Source organism: Vombatus ursinus, unplaced genomic scaffold (genome assembly GCF_900497805.2).
Source record: "Vombatus ursinus unplaced genomic scaffold, bare-nosed wombat genome assembly UNPS02000749.1, whole genome shotgun sequence".
NCBI lineage: Eukaryota > Metazoa > Chordata > Mammalia > Diprotodontia > Vombatidae > Vombatus > Vombatus ursinus.
In genome coordinates, this window is record NW_020940527.1 from 21,813,522 (window position 1) to 21,834,822 (window position 21,301).

At 39.2% G+C, this 21,301-nt stretch overlaps 1 protein-coding gene across 3 annotated transcripts in view; it reads right to left on the reverse strand.

Annotated features, from left to right (window-relative positions):
• Positions 1–1,206: 1,206 nt before the first annotated feature.
• TMEM273 (transmembrane protein 273) overlaps positions 1,207–21,301 on the reverse strand; it is a 54,886-nt gene continuing 34,791 nt past the window's right edge. For 2 of the 3 annotated variants that reach the window (XM_027861162.1, XM_027861171.1), the window contains exons 4-6: positions 19,415–19,445; positions 5,928–5,951; positions 1,207–3,367 (exon numbers count right to left, since the gene is read on the reverse strand). In XM_027861162.1, the coding sequence (XP_027716963.1) occupies positions 3,343–3,367; positions 5,928–5,951; positions 19,415–19,445 (80 nt within the window). In that variant the 3' untranslated portion in view covers positions 1,207–3,342. The remainder of the gene's footprint in view (positions 3,368–5,927; positions 5,952–19,414; positions 19,446–21,301) is intronic. The other variant, XR_003568990.1, reaches the window with a different exon arrangement.

Here is a 21,301-nt window from a genome sequence, read left to right on the forward strand (position 1 = left end):
CCTGCATCCCTCAGGGACAACAGATTTTCTTGAGCCAAGAATTGAACTGTGATTAGCAGGAGAACTGAACTAGTAAACTTAACTCGTTACAGGCCAGCTAAGTTTCTGAACTGAGTTCAGAGATAAGGAACCACGACTTAGGCAGTTATAGAACAAAGTGAATTAATTGTAAATAGGATCAATAAAAAAAAAAAAGATAATCATTCCGATCATTTCAGTGTAATGGAGTTGTTAAGTTTTCCAACAACCCTGAAGCAATGTGTGAATAAGTTTCTTAATCAATTTAAGGGCATTATAGGGTCTTGGCTTTTGGTGAAGACAACTGACATAAGGAACATTTTGTGACTGGTTAATAGAATTAGCCACGCTCCTTGGGCTTATATACTAAATATCTTTGTGTGATTTTAAGCTTCTTTAAAACTGAATATTCCATCTCTTCTGCCAAACCCCTCTTTGTGTCGAGCAAGAGAGACAAGAGAGAGACAAAGGCTGAAATTGTCTTTAAAGCTTAAAACTGTGCTAAGACTTTTGGGACACTTTGCATTTAATTAAAAAGTAAGCCATTGAGCAGGTGAGGAGTTCAAGTTCTAGGCTTGGAAATAGTTATAGAGGAAGCCTTTTAGCCATACCAGAGGGTACTGAAGAGGAAGCACAGTGGATTGAACACTGGTCTCAGAGCCAGAAAGTCCTGGGTTCATGTCCAAGCCTCAGATATATTTTAGCTGTGTGACTCTAGTCAATTCACCACTTCTAGGTAATTCTTTAAGACTATAGGCAGCAGATTAAAAAACAAATCTGCATTGGCAGAGAGTTTCCTGTTTGGGAGGTTTTCGTACCAACAAAATCACAATTTTTTTTAACATAGTCCACATTCACTGATTTAGCTTCCACTTGACTGTGTCATCTTTTGAAACATCATTCGCCTATCTCAACTCCAAAACGAAAAACTACGTAAGACGGGTAAGTCTTTTGCCCTTCCCCACTGAGAACAAAGTCATTGAATAAATGGAGTTTGGGGAATTTTTCTCCTGGTCTATGCTAAAACTAAGCTACTTGACAGTTTCTGGTGTGTGTAGATTATTTTTTTTTAAATCCATTTTCTAAGAATAAGTAAACATGTGGCCTCCTTCATAAGTGTACATCTCTTGCTCACAAACCAGAGATCTTAATTAAAATGCTGCTAAAGGAAGCAAATCAATTAACAGATATCTTACAAGATGGTTTATTCTATCTTACACAGACAAAATTACTTATAAGTATCACATTAGCGCTTTAGGTGATGCGTTAACAAAGGCTGCTGCTGAACTACATTGTTATCAAGTCAGATAAAAGACACCCCGGGAATCCCGGAGAATTATTATCATACAACACTTTGCCTTGAAATACAGCTCATCTTTCATCTTGCATGAGGAGAGCATAGACTCAGACAGGCAGGAACGCCCCATAGAGGATAGCTTCATCGGGGCTGGTATCTCCCAATTTCTTGGGCTGTTATAGCAAGCATTGCTTTTACAATAGATTTGTAGATTGTTCTGAAAACACCCGGGTTAATGTAATGGGAAGAGAAAAGAAATCCTGGCATGAGATATTTTGTGGTGAGAAGACCATGGGCAAATGGTCAATAGCCTTTGATTTGGACTGGTTCTTCAAGCTCTTCCCAACCCACATGCCATACCTGAAATAAGTTGGTGCATTCTGATACAGGGCCTCCTGTCATTTTTGAAAGAAGATTAAAAAGATTCTCAAGATATCCTTATCCTATCATTGCTAGGTCACAGGGTGGTGGAAAGAATTTTGGATTCGGAGTCTGTAGACCTGGGTCTGAGTCCCTGCCTTGCTGCTGGACTAGATTGCCTCTAAAATCCATTCCATCTCTTATCTGCAATTCTATGATGCTACTGTGGCACCATGGGCAAGTCATTTCTCCGGCCCACTTTCCTCATCTGTACAATGAGCAGGTTGGACTAATGAATTTATTGCATCCTCTTCAATTCTAATTCTGGGATACTACATTCCCCTTCTATTTATTTACCCAGTACTTTTTGGCTAAAAGTTTACTCCTCTTCGAAGGACCTGGCCACCTTTCTCTATTTCTTTCTTTTTTCTTAAAATAATAGTTGAACTCTTACCAACTACTTTCCATTCTGTCTTAGGCTCCATGTTCTTCAGGGTTAGGAACTCTGAATGTGCCTGAAACACAGATATATTACACAGGTATCCAGGAGGCTGGATCAAGGCTGGAATTAGGAGTGTTTGAAGCAAGGACACATTCCACAAACTATGCCTTGGATGAATTTTGTGAAGCAAGGCTTTAGATGAATGGGAAAAAGAAGAGTGATGGAGACCCTGAAGTCAAGACTACTAGCAGAGGCATGAGGGAGTAGGGATAGGGACTAGACAGAGAAGAAGCTTATCCCACCCTTCTCTCTCTCACTTCTGATAGTTAAGATAATTAATCTTACCAGCTTAGGTGCTAAGCTCCATTGTTTCAATAAGGCTGAAGGACTGCAGGGTACAGCAGTACCCTCTAAATATATTTCCCTGAGGCAAAGCCCCTGTGTATCTCACCCTCCTTATATCTCTGGGATTTTGTGACAAGTTCAATGTCCCTGGGATAAGCCAATGATGTTATACAATAAGAAGAGCAATAACTCTAGATCCAATGAACCTGGATTCAAATCCCATCACTAATACAACCTGTGTGAACTTAGGTAAGTCCATTAACTTCTCTGGGCCTCAGTTTCGTCATCTGTAAATTGAGGGGGTTAGACTACATGGCCTCAGAAGACCCTTGCAATTCTAGGTCAATCATCCTGTGGTCCTATGAGATATATATACAGTGTCCTGAAGGCCGCAGTAACGAGGAAGGTAGTTGATGAGGCAGATGGGGATGCCACGGTGCTGATGAGGCCAAGCTTGCAGCTTTGATACTTGAGTGAGTTGGTAATAGCAATAGACCTTAGTCCCATGATCCATCTTGCAAATGTAAGCTGTTGGTTATAAAAGAAATTAAATATTTTGTGCACAGGTCAGTGCAAATCCATCCCCATTAATAACAGAACAACTCAACTTCTCACCCTACTAACAATGAGCCATCATCCTCCTCCAGGAAAGAAAGTACTTCCTCTTTATTATAATTTTTTTTTTTTTGGTAAATAGCAAATGCATTTAAAAATCTCTTCCTCTACTCATTTGTCTTCGTCAGTAAATATGTTGTCTTAGATCCCTGGTGAATTAACAGCCTTGAATGCTAGACTTCTGTGCTGATTCACAGGCACCACGGGAACAGTAGTAGCATGTCTTGTCCAAGCCAATCACAAACCATCAGAAAACAGCTGCTGGTTAGAGTTCAATCACTTGAGCATCTCTGGAAAAGATGAAAAACATTTAAGGAATGTTTGCTTCATGATTCTTTGGCTGGGGGAATTGGCAGGGGTGGGGTGTTGGAGGAGTGGGAGGGACACATTTGTATGTGCATGGGCATTCACAGGCATAAAGAGGGGCAGCTAAAAACCCAAGGGAAGAGTTGTTCAGTGGGGCTTCTGGAAGCAGCCATGAGTTAAAGAGATCCGCGCACAGTCTCTAGGAGCATTTGGTGATAGGTCTGAAGGTGGTAGGTTCTGTTCAGGCCAAACTCCCACTGATTTTAATGGACACTTCAGGCAGTCCAAGGCTGCAGGCCTGGGGCTCTGGGTCACAACAGCAGCATGCATACTGAATCAGCCTCATTGTACATTATTCCTAAGGGATTTCCAATATCAATAGGCCGTAGACAGTAAGGAACAGGCATGGAATGGTAATCAGCAAGCAAGATAATGGGCAGCCAAAGCTCCTTGGCATGCCTGACACCTTCTTATGAGGTGGATTTTTGATTTATCAAATGCTTGTTAAGCATCTGTTGACTCCTGTGACTGAGACGGGAGATAAAGGGAGAAGGACAACTCACTCCTTGCCTTCAAAGGGTTCACAATCTTATTTGTATGTGAAAGTAGTGTTGGCCATCCGCAAGTAAAATGAATTTTTGAGCTCCTTGAAGGCAAGGACTGTCTTTTGCCTCCTTTTGTAAACCCAGCTCTTAGTATAGTGCCTGGCACATAGTAGGTGCCAGGTCATAAATGGTCATTGATTGATTAGAAGGTTAAGACACTGAATTGTAGATTTTCTGATGCCTCCTTCTTCTAGTTCCCTACCTCCCTATCTTGTATCCAGCTACTCAGTATTTATTCTGTTCATATTTTTCTGTATATACTTATGTATGTATTTCTCATCTTCCCTGCTAGAATGCATATGCCTTGGGAGTAGGGATTATTTCATTCTTTTTTGTATTTGTATCCTCAGTGCCTAATACAGTACCCGGCATATAGTAGGCACTTAATAAATCTCGTTGATTGATTGAATTGGAGCTGTGTAAATAAATAATCCAATAATTTAGGCTTAAAAATAAACTTGTATATTGATCATCCCCTTAGGGCTTTTTTAATCATCATGGACTGATGGGAAGTGATCAGAGGGTATCAGTGCATGCTCTGAAGTGAAAAAGGGGAAGGACCTTTCTTTTTCGTAAATAAATGTAATGTCCTCCTTAGGACTCCCCTTTAAGGCATGAAGCTTGGGGTGCCTACTTTAGGGAATATGTGATAGAGGGGCCCTTCTCTCCTTCTGCATATGTCAATGCCATCTGCTTATTTGCCATGAAGATGAGCTTGACAGACATCAGAAGATAGTGAAGGACAGAAGATCCTGGGGTGCTACGATCCGTGGAGTCATGAAAAGTTGGACACGACTGAACAATTGAACAACAACAAAACAATCTGATTATTTCCTGTTGATTACGATGCCTAGGGGGCCCCCAAGGGGGTGCTATATAAGGCTTTGTTGAAGATTAATTAATCCAATAACTATTTCAACTTGCCATATTATTTTGCCTCTGTATATAGGGACTATCCACCCAGTTGGTGAAAAGAGGAGAAAGTAATAAAAAAAAAAAACCTATTTATATATGTGTGTGTGTGTGTGTGTGTATAATATACAGGTAAGTTAGTACTATATATATTAATATATATAGTACAATTAGTATATGTGTGTGTGTATACGTACACATACACACATATGTACGTATGTGTGTGTATATATACTATATGCACAGACATATATACATAATAACACGAAAGTTACTTAACTAGTCGTAGTCATTGAATTGATTGGATGCTTGAGATGCTGAATTACTCTAACTGCCTCCAAATTAAGTCTACCCGCTAAAAGTTGAATTCAGCAACTGTATTATTGCACAAAATCTACTTTTGCCCAGACTAACCATAAATTTTAAATTTATTTGGTACTTTGGGATGTATTATCCAGAAAATTGTCTCTGTTAATGTAGACCCAGTTGCAGTATTATAAGCATCTCTTGTTCTTGATGTTGTTGTTGTTGAGTCATTTCAGTTGTGTCTGACTCTTAGTGATCCTATTTGGGTTTTCGTGGCAGAGATGCTAGAGTGGTTCACCATTTCCTTCTCCAGCTCATTTTACAGATGAGGAACTGAGGCAAATAGAGTTAAGTGACTTGTCCAGGGTCACACAGATAGTATGTGTCTAGGCTGGATTTGAACTCATGAAGAGGAGTCTTCCTGACTCTAGGCTGAGCACTCTATCCACTGCACTACCTAGCTGACAAAATATCTCCTGTAGAGAGGATCAAAAACTTCCTAAAAATAATCCAGGAAGCTTTTGACTTCTTGTTCTAGCAACATCTTGAACCAAAAAGAGTTTCTGGCAAAATGGTCAAAACTGTTAGGAGTTTACACAGAGACTCTGAATGTAGTTCGTGAAGGCATGATGTGGCTGAAATCATCATTTATCCCTGAGGTGACTCTTGTTTCCTTGAAATAAATCACTGCTTTATCTTAACTGATGTCTTTAAGACTCACCTGTCAGAAGAATTCAAGTTGGATCTGAAAAGGATGAGAAATAAGATTTGGAATTTGAACATTCATTGAGTAATGCATTAAGTATAGGAAATGTATTAAGAGTTTGGCCAACCTACAAAATTCCATTGCTTGCTCCTGGCTTTTTCTGATGAACTTTCTTATTGATCTTTCACTCAACTTGACTCCATCTAGTGTCAGTTACTGGAACCTTGAATTATGCTTCCTTTCCCCTCAAGATCATTTTCATTTTCTATTGTCAGGCATTGGTAGTTATGAAAGAGAACTTCGTCGTTTAAACATTCATTCATTCATTCATTCCCTCAAACATTCAACAAATACTTACTGTATTAAGGGAATTAGTTTACTATGTGCAAAGTAATTGATGCTGTGAGAAGGCTTAAAAAACTACCACTGTTTTTTAAAAAGAATATTTAACCCAATCATTTTAGAATCCTTAATTGTTTCTTCTTGGGGGTACCATCTAACTCATGGTTCAGATGTTTCCACAAAAACTCTCCTAAGATTAATGTAACATATTGCCCAAATTTAAAACAGTATTCCTATTTTTGTTTAGTCTGGTGATTTCAAAACATTTTATTATTGATAATGATGATGCTTATAATAGCTCATTTTATGTGGTACATTAAATTCTGTAAAGCATTTTATATATATTATCTTATTTGATACTCACATTAATTCTTTGAGATAAGTGTTATTATTATCATCCCCCATTTCACGGAGTTATTACAATTCAGAAAAGTTAAGACATTTGCCCATGGTCACAGAGCCAGTAAAAGTCTGAGAGAAAAGTCAGAATCAGGTCTGCCTGACTCTTAAGTTCAGAACGTTAGCCATGTTCTATGCACTTTTCAGTTGAGAAAAAATGCACTATGTTTTATAATTTTATTTTTCAAAGAAGAACCTTGACCCAGGAATATAATTAATGACATGCTTTTCTTTTGATTCTAAATCAGGGTTTCTTAACCTGGGAGTTCACAAACCTGTCTTTTTATTTTTTAAAAGCATATCTTGATAACTATATGTCTATAAAATTAATTTCCTTTGAAATCCTATATTTTTTTCCTTTTCTGCACATAAAACCATCATTCTGAGAAGAGGCCCCTAGGCCTCACCGGACTGCCAAAGGGATCCATGACACACACACACAAAAAATTAAGAATTCTTAAAAAAAACAAATAGAACAAGTAGAAAAAGAACTCTTCTAAAACTCTTCTAAAACATGTGCTTAATCAAAGAACTATGTATTCCTTGAAACACTTTCCCTAATACCTGTGTCTATTTTGCTCTGTTGGTGATGATTTCTTTCTAATGGCTTCATTGTCCCTTCTTCCCTTTTTTTCTTCTCTTCTCTTCCCCACCTCCTCCAGTCACCACCCACACACACTTTCTTTTTTTTTTCTCTCTCTCTCTCTTGCTCTCTGCATATCCTGGTAACCTGATAAAGTAAAACAATGCAGGAAAACTAGTGGACTTGACCTCTTCACTTCTTAAATAGTCTAAATGTGACTCTTTGGGTTAAACAATAATGAACCGACTTCTACCAGCCCCCTAGGAAGACCAGAGGAGATAGCAGAGGAAGCCAAGACAGAGTCTTATCAGATACTAGAAAAGGCAGGAAGGAATCCAAGTTGATACTCAGGCATTTTAGCTGCAAAAGAAATCTCTCTCTGGAGTCTGCTGTTTTGGCTTTTCAGCTGTCAAGCTTCTCCTAAAAGGAGAGTGCCATCAATTAGGACAAATGCTAAGGGATAGGACAAATTCCTTTCTTGTTAGGTCAACTATGACTTGAAGTAAGTGCATGTCAGGCTAGGAATCAAAAATTTCTTTGTTAATCAGAGACTGAATGGTAATCATTTTTTGTTGCAATGGTATTTGAACTGTCCTTTTAAAAAACATTTATCATGGAAAGATAAACATTTCTGATGGCAAGTCATCAGAAGATGAAAGGGATGGAGCAGAAGAACAGACAGTGAGCAAAGACTGGTGTCTCTTAGGGAACTGAGAACAGGCTATGGAGTCAGAGGACCTGGGTTTGAATCTCACCTTGAGCAGGGGACAAAGAGGATAAAGCTTAAATTTAAATCTAGCTTCAGACACTTGCTAGTTTTGTGACCCTAGGCAAGTCATTCTTTCCATTTGTCATCAGTCATTCTGGTTTCAACTCCATGGGACACCGGCCCTCTCCCAGGATAAGAGTCATTTGAAATCTCATCACCTGGCAGTTTTCGATACTCAGTTTTTGACACTCAGTACCTTCACAACTCCCACAGTTGCCTCTTCCCTCAGGTTGGAGGGCTGAAGGAAAGAGCAGTAATCTCCCAAAGATTTCCTTTATAAGGGACTCAGCAATTTCCAAAAGACTCAGTTTTTCATCAGCACTTCTGCTTGGTTTCAACTGCATGGAGCATCATGACCCCTCACTGTGTACCCCCTGGTGGCCTCCTCATTATATTGTAAGTTCCTTGAGGGCAGGGATTGTCTCAGGTTTTTTTTTTTTCTTATTTGTATCCTCAGCACTTAGCACAGTACTGTGGCACATAGTAGGCACTTAATAAATGTTTATTGAATTGAATTGAACTTAACCTGTCTGCCTGAATTTCCTCATCTGTAAAATGGGAATAATAAGAGTTCCTATCTCCCAGGGTTGTTGTAAGGATAACTGTGTATCTCCAAGGTCTTTTTTTGGCTCTAAAACCTTGGTCATCTGTTTGCCTGTTTTTATGCTTTTCTAATTACTTTGAACTCACATAATTTTTTGCACTGGTTTTAGAATATGTTTTCTCCAGTACACTTTTGTTGCCACAGTGAAGTCTGTTTTCTGTATTTGTCTAGGACTTTCTTAGACTCCTTGACTGTTGGAGTTAGAGACATCATGAAATTCTACCTATACTTGAAAGGGAATCCCCTCTACAACACTTTTCCAAAGCACCCATCTACCTTCCATTTGAAGGTCTTCGTTGATATAAAACCCAATGCATTCCAAAGCAACCTATCCCCACTTTGGACAGTTTAGATGATTTGAAAGTTTTTTTCTTTACATTAACCAAAAATGTCTCTTCTTCGTGCTTCCGTTTCTGCCCTCCGATGTGAAGCAGAACAAGCCTAATATTTATTTTTTGACTATTACTTTGTCTCCACCCCTTCCCTTTTCACACATAAAATTTTCTGGAAAATCAGCTCATCTAAGTCCTTGTTCAAGGTCTGCCAGTAATTTGAAGAATCAGAATTGAAGACCTAGAAGACAACCTGGAGGCCATCTAGTCCAACAAGAATCTACCAAACAACATCCTTTAAAAAAAAAAGGAAAGGAAAAACATAGAATTTGGAGGACAATCACTACAAGGCAGCAATGACCTCCAAAAAGCTCAAGGGTAAATGGACATTTGTGCAGATGGAGTGATCTACCGTGCATCCTGAAACAACCCTGCCCACTGGCTTCCTTTAAGTCTCAACTAGAATCCCATCTTTCCCAACCCCTCTTAATTCTGGTGCCTTCCCTCTGTTCTTTCCTATTTATCCTACATATTTTGTTTGTATGCATTTCTTTGTCTACTATCTTCCGTATTAGATTTTGAGCTCCCTGAAGTCAGAGACTGTCTGTCTTTTGCCTCTTTTTGTATACCCAGTGCTTAGCACAGTACCCAGCGTATTGTTGTTGTCAGTCATTTTCCAGTCATGCCCAATTCTTCATGACCCTATTCGAGGTTTCCCTGGCAAAGATAAGGGAGTGGTTTGCTATTTCCTTCTCCTGCTTGTTTTACAGATGAGGAACTGAAGCAAATAGGATTAAGTGACTTGCCTAAGGTCACACAGTTAGTATCTGAGGCTGATTTGAACTCATGAAGATGAGTCTTCCTGATTCCAAGCCTAGTATTCTATCCACTGTGGCACCTAGCTGCTCCACCTGGTACATAGTAGGTGCTTAATAAATGTTTATTGATTGAAAATGTTGGGTGCAATAATTTGACCTCCACTTCCTCTTACCATATTTTGCCTCCGGAGTAGCCACTCTGTTTCTATAAAATATCTTGTTTATGATATTTATAGCTCATTTTTAGGGTTTTTTTTTTGGCAAAAATCAAACTAAGAACAGTTAGCATTATTAGTTGGGGTGTAAGAGGGGGGAGGTTAGAGATATGGGGAAAGTCCAGATCTTTGATTTCATCAGAATACCTTACAGTCTTTGAGATGGAACTGTCTCCTGAGGTAATTGCTGACAAAATTCTTGTAATTATGATAAACATTTACATATCACCCTTTGAGGTTTTCAAAATACTTCCTGCATATCATCTGACTTGATCTTCACAACAATACCGTCAAGTAGCCATTATTATCTTCCATTTTCGAGATGAAGAAACGGAAGGCTCAATCCAATCCAATAAACATTTATAGGTTTAAGGCTCAGAAAGGCTTGATGGCTCACCCATGGCCATACAGCCAGGGAGGATGAGTTAGGGACTTTATTTTGCTTTTGTATTTGTATTCTCCAACACTTAGGACACTATGGTAGCTCATTGCAAATGTTTAATGAATATGTTTACATTCATTCATTCATCTCTTCCAGAACATTAAAGGATCTTGATTTTCTAACTCCTAGTTCAGGGATATTTATTGTGTCCATTCTTGACAAATGTAAATAGTCCCAAGAATGCTGGAAAGCAATTACTCTCCTGGAATAATAGCTGCAGAGAATTTTTTTAAACAAGTGAACCCAAAATGTTGGGAGAGAAATTTGGTACATACCATTATGAAAAGTGTTCAGTATAAGGTAGCTATGTCTTTGTCTTGGGACTATGGTTTTTAAAAATAATTTTTTTTGAAAATAGAATTACTATTTGTCATTAGCATGTTTGTTAGTCTCCTTGGAGCAAAAGAAAATATATCAGAACAATCTGGCTGTCTTTACATATTGAAGTCTCAGCCTATAGTGAGAGTAGGAGAAAGGTCAAGTCTGGGAATTTTAATCAACACTAAATCTGAACATCTGGTCATCTTATCTACCACTAAATTTCATTGTCTGATTCACTTCATCAGAGAATGAGCCTGGGAACCGTGGTTTAAACCTACAAAAAATATGAACTCTTAGAAATCACTAACTACCTGTGTGACCTTGGGAAAGTCATTTTCACTCAGCCTCCATTTTCTCCTCTGTAAAATGACAGGGTAGGATGAGATGATACCTCTCTACTCCAACATTCCATGAGTCTATTTAGGAGAATGTTATGTCCCTGTCCTCTAAAGCTCAAAGCCTACTAATTTTACTAGCTCGAACCAAGATAACATTTTAAATTGTTACCAGATACTTTTATAGTTTGTCAACAAGAAATTTTAATCAGCATTTCAGCGACTAATATCATATGCAAATGTGTATCATTACACCATCATCTACTGTTACTATCAATTAATATTTATATAGTGCCCAGTGAAATAAATGCTTGATAAATGTTTGTTGAGTAAAATAAAAGAGAAAGATAATTTCAATATGAATAAACTTCTGGATAAGATAATTACCAGCAAATGAGCACCTACTCATTTCTAATTCTCCTAATGGAGAGAATCACAGAGTGATGACATAATGAAAAAAGCAGATATTGACATGGTACTTAAAGATTTGCAGAATAGTGTGCATACATTATCTCATTTGGTAGGAGCTTACCTTTAGAATTAGAATGAAACTGAGAGGTCTTCTAACCCACCCTTTTCATATTACAGATGAGGAAAATGAATCCCAGAGATTCATGAGTCCCATAAAATATGAGTCCCATTGACCAGAATCACATAGGTTATGAGTGACAGCAGAATTTGGACTCACATTTTCTGACTTCATAGCCAGGCCTCTCTTCATTATAACATGCACACCATTGCCTTCCCTTCCTGTGACCTTTTCAAATTTCATCCACAAAAGGTACCCAAATGTTCTCTACTCACCTCCAATTCAGAATCAAGCAGGTCTAGTGAATCACTATCTAATTAGTAAATCAGTCTTCATCCTTCTGGGTGAAGTATTTTGATGTATTCCTTCTCCCAGGAGATCTGGGATCCTCAGTCCCTCTCCCCTTTCCTAGTGCTTCTCCTCTAACCTGCCCCAGGACCTCCCTACTACAAGTGCCCATCCTTTTCTCCCAGATACGTAGTGTGCATTCCATACCTGCTAATCACTGCTAAGCTTAATATATAATAGAGCAACCCTGGTGTCAGTCAGTCAACAAATATTTATTAAAGACCTACTATGTGCCAGGCATTGTGCTAAGTGCTGGGATACAAAAAAAAAGGGCAAAAAAAGAGTCCCTGCTCTCAAAGAGCTCCTAGTCTAAAGGTAGAGACAACATACAAAGAGTTAAGTACAAACACGATACATACAGGGGAAATTTGAGATAATTTCAGAGAGAAGACACTTAGATTAAGAAGAACTAGGGCAGATTTCTCATAAAACATGTGGTGCAGAGAGCTTTGGCCTAGGAATGAGTTGGGTGGTTTAGCTGGGCCTTGCTTTTCTGATTCCTGTGACAACTCACTAGCCCCTCAGAGTTTCAGTTTCCCCATCTATAAAATGTCAGCAATCACACTTGCCCTGCCTATGACAGGAATGCTGTATACTTTATATGAGCCAATGTGTACAAAACTACTTCGAACCATTGAAGTGCCATTTGAATATAAAATATAACTAAAACTTTTCTGCATAAGAGATTCAAGTATGATTCATCCAGGAGGTATTTGTATTTTACGAGAGGACTCTAAGACCCAAAGCCAAGTCAACAAGACTTTATTAAGCACCTACTATGTGACTGGCACCGTGCTAAGCCCTGAGTATACAAAGAATGGCAAGAAACAAGCCCTACTCTCAAAAAAGCTATAAAGGTGTAATGAAGGCAGAGGGGTTAATGGTTGGAGCAAAAGGGGTATGCCCAGAACCCCTAAAATCATATAGGGGTGTGCTGGAGACAGCTGTAGGCTCAGGAGCCTACTGTTAAATTTTCAGTATGAACATTTATACCTCAGAAATCACCAAATGCTACAATCAGGGATTGATTTATTGTTTTGCTTATTGTCTAGACTTAAGAAAGAGATGGGGAAAAATGTTAGCAATGCAGATTCAAATGAAAAGTGTTTCTTTTATGTGTTTCCCTCCACCCAGGAAAGCCAATTGTTTGACATTTACCAATGCACTCCTGCATGCAGGCGACTATCTACTCTGCCCACTCACAGAGGCAGATCTGGGGGGACATGAAGCATTTCCCTTCTCTGGGTGTTCTGTTTTGAAACGAACATGCATTTCCAATGAATTAGGTCCCAAGCTAGAATTGTTTCACTTTACCAACTATTCCAATTCACTAGGGGATCAATGGAGGAGGGAAGGTGAGTATTCTGTGAAATTCAGATAGGGATTGGATTTATTGGTCACGAAATACTGTAGTAATGAGGAATATTTGAAGGTGTGAAGATAAGATCAGAAATAGACGTAATGGTAATAGTGATTACTTATGTCTCTCTAGATCAATGTTTGTAAAGTATTTTAGACTCATCTCATCTGAAGTCGGAAAATTTGTGAAATTCTCTGAGGAGGGGGAGTATGTCTGATTTCATCTTTGCATCATTAATGCCCAACTCAGAGCCTTGCACATGATACATGCTTAATAAATGTTGGTTGTTGAATTGAACTGATGTTATAATCTCTCTTCAGATGTACTTCAGCAGGAAAGGAATAAAAAGGGAAGATGGTGAGCATTGTTTATCTTGCGTGTAAGATGGTGGCAAGATGCAGTTCATTCCAACTCTGAACATGGGAAGTCAAAGAATATGGTGTGAAAGTTCAAGACTTGGTTTTCATCTCTAACATACTTGAGTGGGCACTGAGGAAGAAAAGATATTCCTCTAAAACTCTCTCCAGAAGGAACATTGAACTGATGACTAGGATATCTGTAGTCACACCTGAGTCTACCTTAAGTTTGCAGGTTAACCTTGATTGAGCACTCATTCAACCTTTGCTTAGTTTTCCTCATCTGCAAAATGGGAATAATAAAGGGCAAGAGACTCATAGAAAGGGTAGAGCTGGAAGCCCCCTCCTTCTGCAGATGAGGAAACTGAAACCCACAGAGGCTGCTCCAAATGACACAACTGGTATGTGGAAGCATGAGGCCTGGAAGCAGTGCCTGACCTATCTTACAAAGGGCTAAAATTTAAAAGCACTAGACAAGCATGATTATCACTACACTAAAAAAGAATAAAGACCCACTCTCCATTCCAACCCAACTGGCCTACAGATGGTCTTTCAACTTCCTCCAAGCATTTACACAGATTGCACCACCACCACCACCACCATGCCTTCAATTCACTCCATCCTTATCACCTCTTAGAGTCCTTATTCTTTGAAGTTCGGTTCTCATGACATCTCCCTCGCACTGGAAGTTCTGCCTTCTCAAATGAACTCAAGTTGACTTACCTATTCACACTTTGCATCTCTAGGTCACTATTACCACCCTCGTGGATAGAGGTGACTCCACTTTTATCTCCATATCCCCAGCACCTAACACATAATTAATGTGCATCATAGGCCCTTGAGAAATATTTATTGAATTGAATTAATGAAGAAAAAGCCCTCCATCCCTCCAGAGTCAACCTAATTCTCTTAATATTCTGGGTTCCTCGAGGGAAGGGAGAAATAGCATCCAACCAATTTTCAGTACAATGTCAGAACCAGGTCTATCATCAACAAAAAGCATTTATTAAGCACCTACTGTATGGCAAGCACCGGGAAAACAAAAAAAAAGGCAAAAACAAGGTGTCAGCCCTCAAGGAACTCAGTCTAATAGAAGAGGTAACATCCAAACAATTATATACATACAAGATATGTATAGTGGAAGTGGCAGGTAGTCTTAGAGGGGATACCCAAAGTCACATATCCTGCAGGCTTGAAGTAAATACATGAAGCAAATGACATAATCGTGTATTTCGATTTGGATGGGACATTAGAAGCCATTAAGTCCACCTCTCTTGTTTTACAAATGAGGGGAATTATGAACAGAAAAGTAGAGTGAATCACTTGTGGTCACATAAATAGCAAATTATACAGGTGAGATTTGAACTCAAGTCCTCTGACTCCAAAGCCAGTGCCTTTTCTTTTATGCCAGCAGTCAGGACCCTGAAGCAATACTTAGCTAAATATAGAAATATAGCCTAATGACCTAGAAAAATATTGCCAAAGTGGGGGATGGGGATGATGGAGTTCTCCTGACGGAATCGGCAAGAGACATTGGCCTCACTTTGACATTTGCCTGAGGTGGAAAGTGAGGCATTCAGCAAGTGTATGAAGCCATCTGATGGCGAGGTCCCTTCTGCCGTCTACTTATCCCCTGGCAGCTGGAGCCCAGTGCCTGAAGAATGTCAAGAGCTGGCTAGCCAGGCAATTAGGAGAAGGGGCACTGTGCAGCCAGAAAGGAAGTGGAAGAGTAGAAACGGCGGGATCAGAACCAACACCTGAACCCAGGACATAAAATACTACAAGAGGCCAGTCGCTGTCTACAGAACTTTCCCTGAAGAACTGTGGAAATCCACCCCGACACCCGTGTCCTCTCTGCGTCATCCAGGTGTCTGAAGAGAAAAGCATCCTGAAGTTTAGAGTTATTCAAACAATTAATATCCTAAACTCATTCATGAGAATTACCTCATATTCACAGCTTTCCCTTGACTAAGAGAAATGTTGTTATTGAGCTTATGTGGAGCAAAGGATCAGAGGAAGACAAGGGAAAGAAAGGACTTGTCCAAAGCCTCCGAGCTCATCAATAGTCGAGACACAACTTCAGCCACGCTCAGTCGCTCTTACTCAGTGACTAACGTTTCTGCATAGAACTTGATTGTTCTATCAAGTGACTCCCCCACCCACCCACCCAGCAGAGAGAGTAGTCTTTGGGAACAGACACACAAACGTTGTGGTTGTTGTTCAGTCATTCATTTTTAGTCTTGTCTGACTCTTCGTGACTCCATTTGGAGTTTTCTTGGCAGAGATACTGGAGTGGTTTGCCATTTCCTTCTCCAACTCATTTTATAGGTGAGAAACTGAGGCAAACAGGGTTAAATGATTTGCCCAGGATCACACAGCTAGTAAATGTCTGAGGTCAGATTTGAACTCAGGAAAGAGTCTTCCCAACTCTAGGACCAGCTCTATCCACTGTGCCGTATGTCTGTATATACATGTCTGTGTATGTGGATAATCCCAAAAAAGATGACTATCTTTGCTAGGGTTGGGGGGGGCTAGAGTTAGAGAGTCACTTGATAGACACAAGAAATATGCATATATGTGTGTATATACACATATACACATATATATGCATTAATATATATACACACTTATGTACATATATGTATATATGCACGTGTATCTGTATGCATATTCCCATACTACTCTTTCTCTTTTTCTCTTCCCTTGTCCCATATATATACACATATGCACATACACATGTGTATTGTGTGCATATGCGATGCATATATTGCATTGTGTACACTGTGTACATGTATGCTCATTTGCAGAAGAAAAACTAGGGTGGGATAACCAGAGCTTTTCCTCAGGGAACCACAATTTAGAAAATGCAAAAATTTTAAAGAATGAGCATTTTAAAAGTTTGTTATGGCTACATTTTGGAGCACTTTTTCTCCTTCAGCAATATAGAAACAACTGAACTTTGTACCTAGTGACCAAGAATAATCAGTTAAAGTCGGAAGCTTCCAAATTGTACACTTTCTCCCCTATACAGTCATAGTTCAGACGAGTTCTCCCCAGGTTACTTCACTCTGCTTCTTCCCCCCAGTTACAGTCTCATAGAGCTCTGGGATATCAGCCCCTAAGGCTCTACACAACTTTGCCCATTAGCTAAATTTGCCTTAGTTATCTCTTGTATTATTTTCAGAACATGAATTACAGAACTGGTTTCAGGGCACCATGCCCTAGGTGCTAAAATCGCTAGTTACCACTCTGCTTGTCTGTTAAAGGTGCCCTAGATCCTTAGAACCAAAAATTAGTTCAGGATGAGAAGCCAATGAAAGAATTCCCAAGAATCGTCACGGAGCCGATAGAAGGCACTGAGCAACAGTGTAAGGCAGCAGGTGCCACCTGCAGTGTGGAAAGCTATTTTCCTGGGCTTCCCACTGGGGAGCCGTGGAGCTTTTGTTCAGAGTCAGACAGGAATATGGCCACGAATATTGGTTCTTCATGTGTAGGGAAGTTTTGCTTCCTGCAATATTGTTACAGTATTCCAGGAGGAAATTAGGTGAAAATGAGAGAGTGTGGTGCCATAGCATTTATACTGGAAAGTGGAGGTGCAGCGATGAATTTCTAAAACCTCTGAAAATTCCATGAGACGATGCCAAAATTGGCTTCCTGCTCATCTCCCAGCCCCAGACTACAGAACCAAACAATGAAAGGATGATTCACAGAATCCTAGATTGGGAGTTGGAAAGCAACTCCCAAGTCACCAAGCCCATGCTCAACCCAAGACAAGAATTCTCTCAAGAATTCCTCTCCTCATGCTTGCCTAACTAAAATCTATCAAACTTTGGTCAGTAAACATTTATTGAATCTGTTTTGTGTCTAGAGATCTAAGCATTGGGAATGGGTACAAGATAATAGAGTTAGAGCAGGAAAGGACCTTTGAGGTCATCAATTTCAACCCTCTCACTTTACAGTTTAGGAAAATGGAGGCCCAGAGAGCCTAAGTGATTTGCCCAGGGTCACACAGTAAGTATCTGATGTAGGATTTGAACCCAGGTCTTCTGGATTCAAAATCTAGTACCCAATTCACTATATCTTGCAAAAGAAATAGAGGCATCTTCACAGACAAGGTAATAGAAGATGGAAGGACATAAGTTGATGAAAGCTATAAGACTCCTTTCCAACGGTGTGTCCTGTGCAGTCACATACCTTGCAAGGGCCTGATTACACCATACTTGATGAAATGGCTTTATTGCTCTAGTTAGAGGGAGGCTATGGAACAGGCTAGAGAAGGAGGATCTTGGCTTCTGAACCTATCTTAGATTATCCTAAGCAGATGCCCTCTTCTCTTCTCCTGCTTGCTCAAGGAAAAATAGTTCTGTTCATACAGAGAGATTGAAAGAGTCTAGAGTAAAAGGCCTGGGAAATACATCTTTAATGATTCAAGTAGGTTATTTCACCAGTGTGGGCCCTCCCTCTTCCAAGGCAGAGGGCAACCTTTTTATGACTTGGCAGGTGACTTCTGAGACTTGCTATAGCTGAAGAACACATTCTCCTGGCACCCAATCTCGCAATGAGCCTCTTCAAACTTAGCTGAGCTGTGTCTAGGTGGTAGACTGGTCACCGGTCCAATATTCAAAGCCGTCCAAGTGCGTTAGGGCATATCAAAGCTGCTTTCTCTGCAGCAAAGCCTTTGACAACCCAACACCTTCTCGCTAGGATGAGACACTGAGTAGAACATTAGTGGAAAGACTTGAGATAATGGGCAGCCAGATGGCACAATGGTTAGAGTGATGGCGGGAAGAGCAAAGTTTGAATGCTGCCTAGCTATGTGACCCTAAGTCACTGAATCTCTGTTGGCCTTAGTTTTCTCACCTATCAAATAAGCTTAATGATATCATCTACTTCTCAAGCTCAAATGAGATAACATAGAAAGTGCTTTACATACCCTCAAGTGCCATATAAATGTTAACTATTTTTATCATAGATCTGGAAGGAATATAGAGGCCATGTTCCCTTCATGTAATGATGAAACTGAGGCCCCAGGATGTTGTTGCTTGTCAAAGATCAGACATGCAGTAAGTACGAGTGAAAGGCACGATTTGAATGGAGTTTCTGACCGGGCCAAGTATTTGCTTCCTTGATGAATCCAGGTCCGATTTCACAGATCAGATCAATAGCTAAAGAACTCCTAATTCCTCAAATAGGCCAACTGCGCTGAGTTTCCCTGCTCTCACTCCATCAAATCTCATCTCTTCTCTTTTGTTATTGTGACTTTGAAACTATTTACAATTAAATGAATTGTTTTTTAATATACACAATGCCATTATGATTTTTTGGTTACTCCCACTGTTTTCATAAAGATTCTTTGTTCATTTGAGCTTTTTTTTCCTTTTCCCTTTATAAGGTTGTTGTTAGTATGTACTCCATCCTTTCAATCTGTATTATTTTACTTTGCATTATATTCATCCATTCATTCAAGCATTTATTAAGTGCCTATGTCCCAGGCACTGTGCTTAGTGCTGGGAATACAAAGACATTCCTAAAAGTCTTTCCAGATTTCTTTGTTTCTTATACCTGCCAGTCTTAATTACATTATAGAATCCCATTACGATAATGTTCTGCAATTCATACAGCTATTCCCCTGTTGTTACATCAGCTGTATCTCCTTACCCCTAGTAGAATTTAATCTATGGTTTCTTTGACCTGAAGTACAAGGATGAGGAAAACACATTAAATGACATAAGCTGGAAGGAACCCTTACCTTATGTTGTTCTTTCTTCGGCTGGTTGTATCTGAAAAGAGGGTTATAGGGTATCAGATAAGCAACATCTACAATTTGCATCACAATTCTTTCTCAGTCTGCAGAGTGTCTCTTGTGGCCAGTGCTCACTGTTATGGAAATGAAAAATTGTGTGGGATTTGGAGATTGGAGAATTCTCAAATTTAACTACTCAGAAAAGGGTCCTTGGGGTGGAGAGGAGGATGAAACAGGTATGGAGGCAGAAGAAAGTGGAAGAGGAAGTATCAGATGGCTTGTTATCTCCTGCCTGTTGGATGTGGTAATGATTGTGTTGATAAATTTCAGGATCTAAATTCCATAGCCTGGTTGTCAGGGGTAAGATTTTGGAATTTTTAAAAGCCAAGACCATACTATTTGCTCTTGTTCTATTTTTCCTCTCCATTTTTTCCCTCCCCTCTTTCATTTAAAGCACCTAATCTGGCATATGTATGATGAAGAGGTTGTTTTGCTCTCCCTTTACATATGTAGATGCAAAATCAATAGTTGATTCCTTGTGCAATTATGACAAATCATGTTCCACATGAATTTAGAGATGCAAATGGATCAAGGAGTGTATCAAAGTAGCAGAGCAGCTTAGGTCTCTCAGGTACCAGGACTCTTCCTCTTTGTTTCAAACATGCAATAGCCTTATTTTCCGGAGATGTGATAATTCTCTTCCATCCACATTTTCATGATCACATTTTTTAAAAAATATATCATTATTTCATTATGTAATTGAATACAATAGAAGAGTTTCATAAACTGTAATGCTGAGATTCTTTAAAAAGGAGTGAAAATCAATGTTTTGTCATCGAAGATTATAAACTTACTTAGAAGCACCTGAGATTATACAATATAATATTTTCCATGTGCCAGATGAATTATAATGTTATCTCATTCTTAAATAACTCCAGAGAAGCAGTGTGACCTGGTGGACAGAGGGCTAACTAGTGCTAGAATCAAAAAGACTTGGATTCAAGTCCTGCCTCTGATATAGACCAGCCGTGACCATAGGTAAGTCACTTAACCTCTCAATGCCCTAGAAAATTCTCTAAAATTATAAATTACAGAGCAGATGCTGATCTGTATTAGTGGAGAAAGTTTCTATACTAGGAGTTCCCTTCACTGAAAAAATTACAGTGTCAGACATAGACAAAGATATAGATGCAGACAAGGAAATAGACATGGATATGGATATGGATATAGATATGATATAGATATGAACTTTGACACGAACATGACCATGGACATAGGCACAAATAGATACAGACACAGACATAGCTCTTTGGATGATCTTGCTTAACTGCAAACTTAATTTTTCTCTCCATTGCTTCTTACTGATTTACAAGGCAATTCTGCCTCATGATTTCCTACCATCCTCCTCTGTAAGTTTTTACAAATAAGCTCATATTCTAAATCAATTTTGCCTTTGGCCACCACAGCTTTCCACTTCTCAAGAATATAAAGTGTTTGCTGACCGAGGTGACTTCAAGGTTTTTTTGGCTTCCTTTTTATGATACTGGCTTGGATTTTCCATGACATATTTTCCTATATAGAAAAATGTATCAAAGCAAGAGGTAAAATACCCCCTCCTTCAAAATGTTTTCAAGCATATACAAATAGATATAGATACATATTTTGTGCATATATGTGCATAATTATATACATGTACATATATAAATTCTATCTATTCAGAGAGAGAAAAAGAAAAATTTTGACTGAAACCGTTATGTCATCAGTGCAGAGAGCTCCTGGTGAGGAACTTTCTCTATTAATGCAGACTAGCACCTTCTCTGCAATGTAGATTCTTACCAAATTGCCTGAGGGAGGGACTAAGAAGCTGAATGACTTGCTCAGTGAAAAGCAATG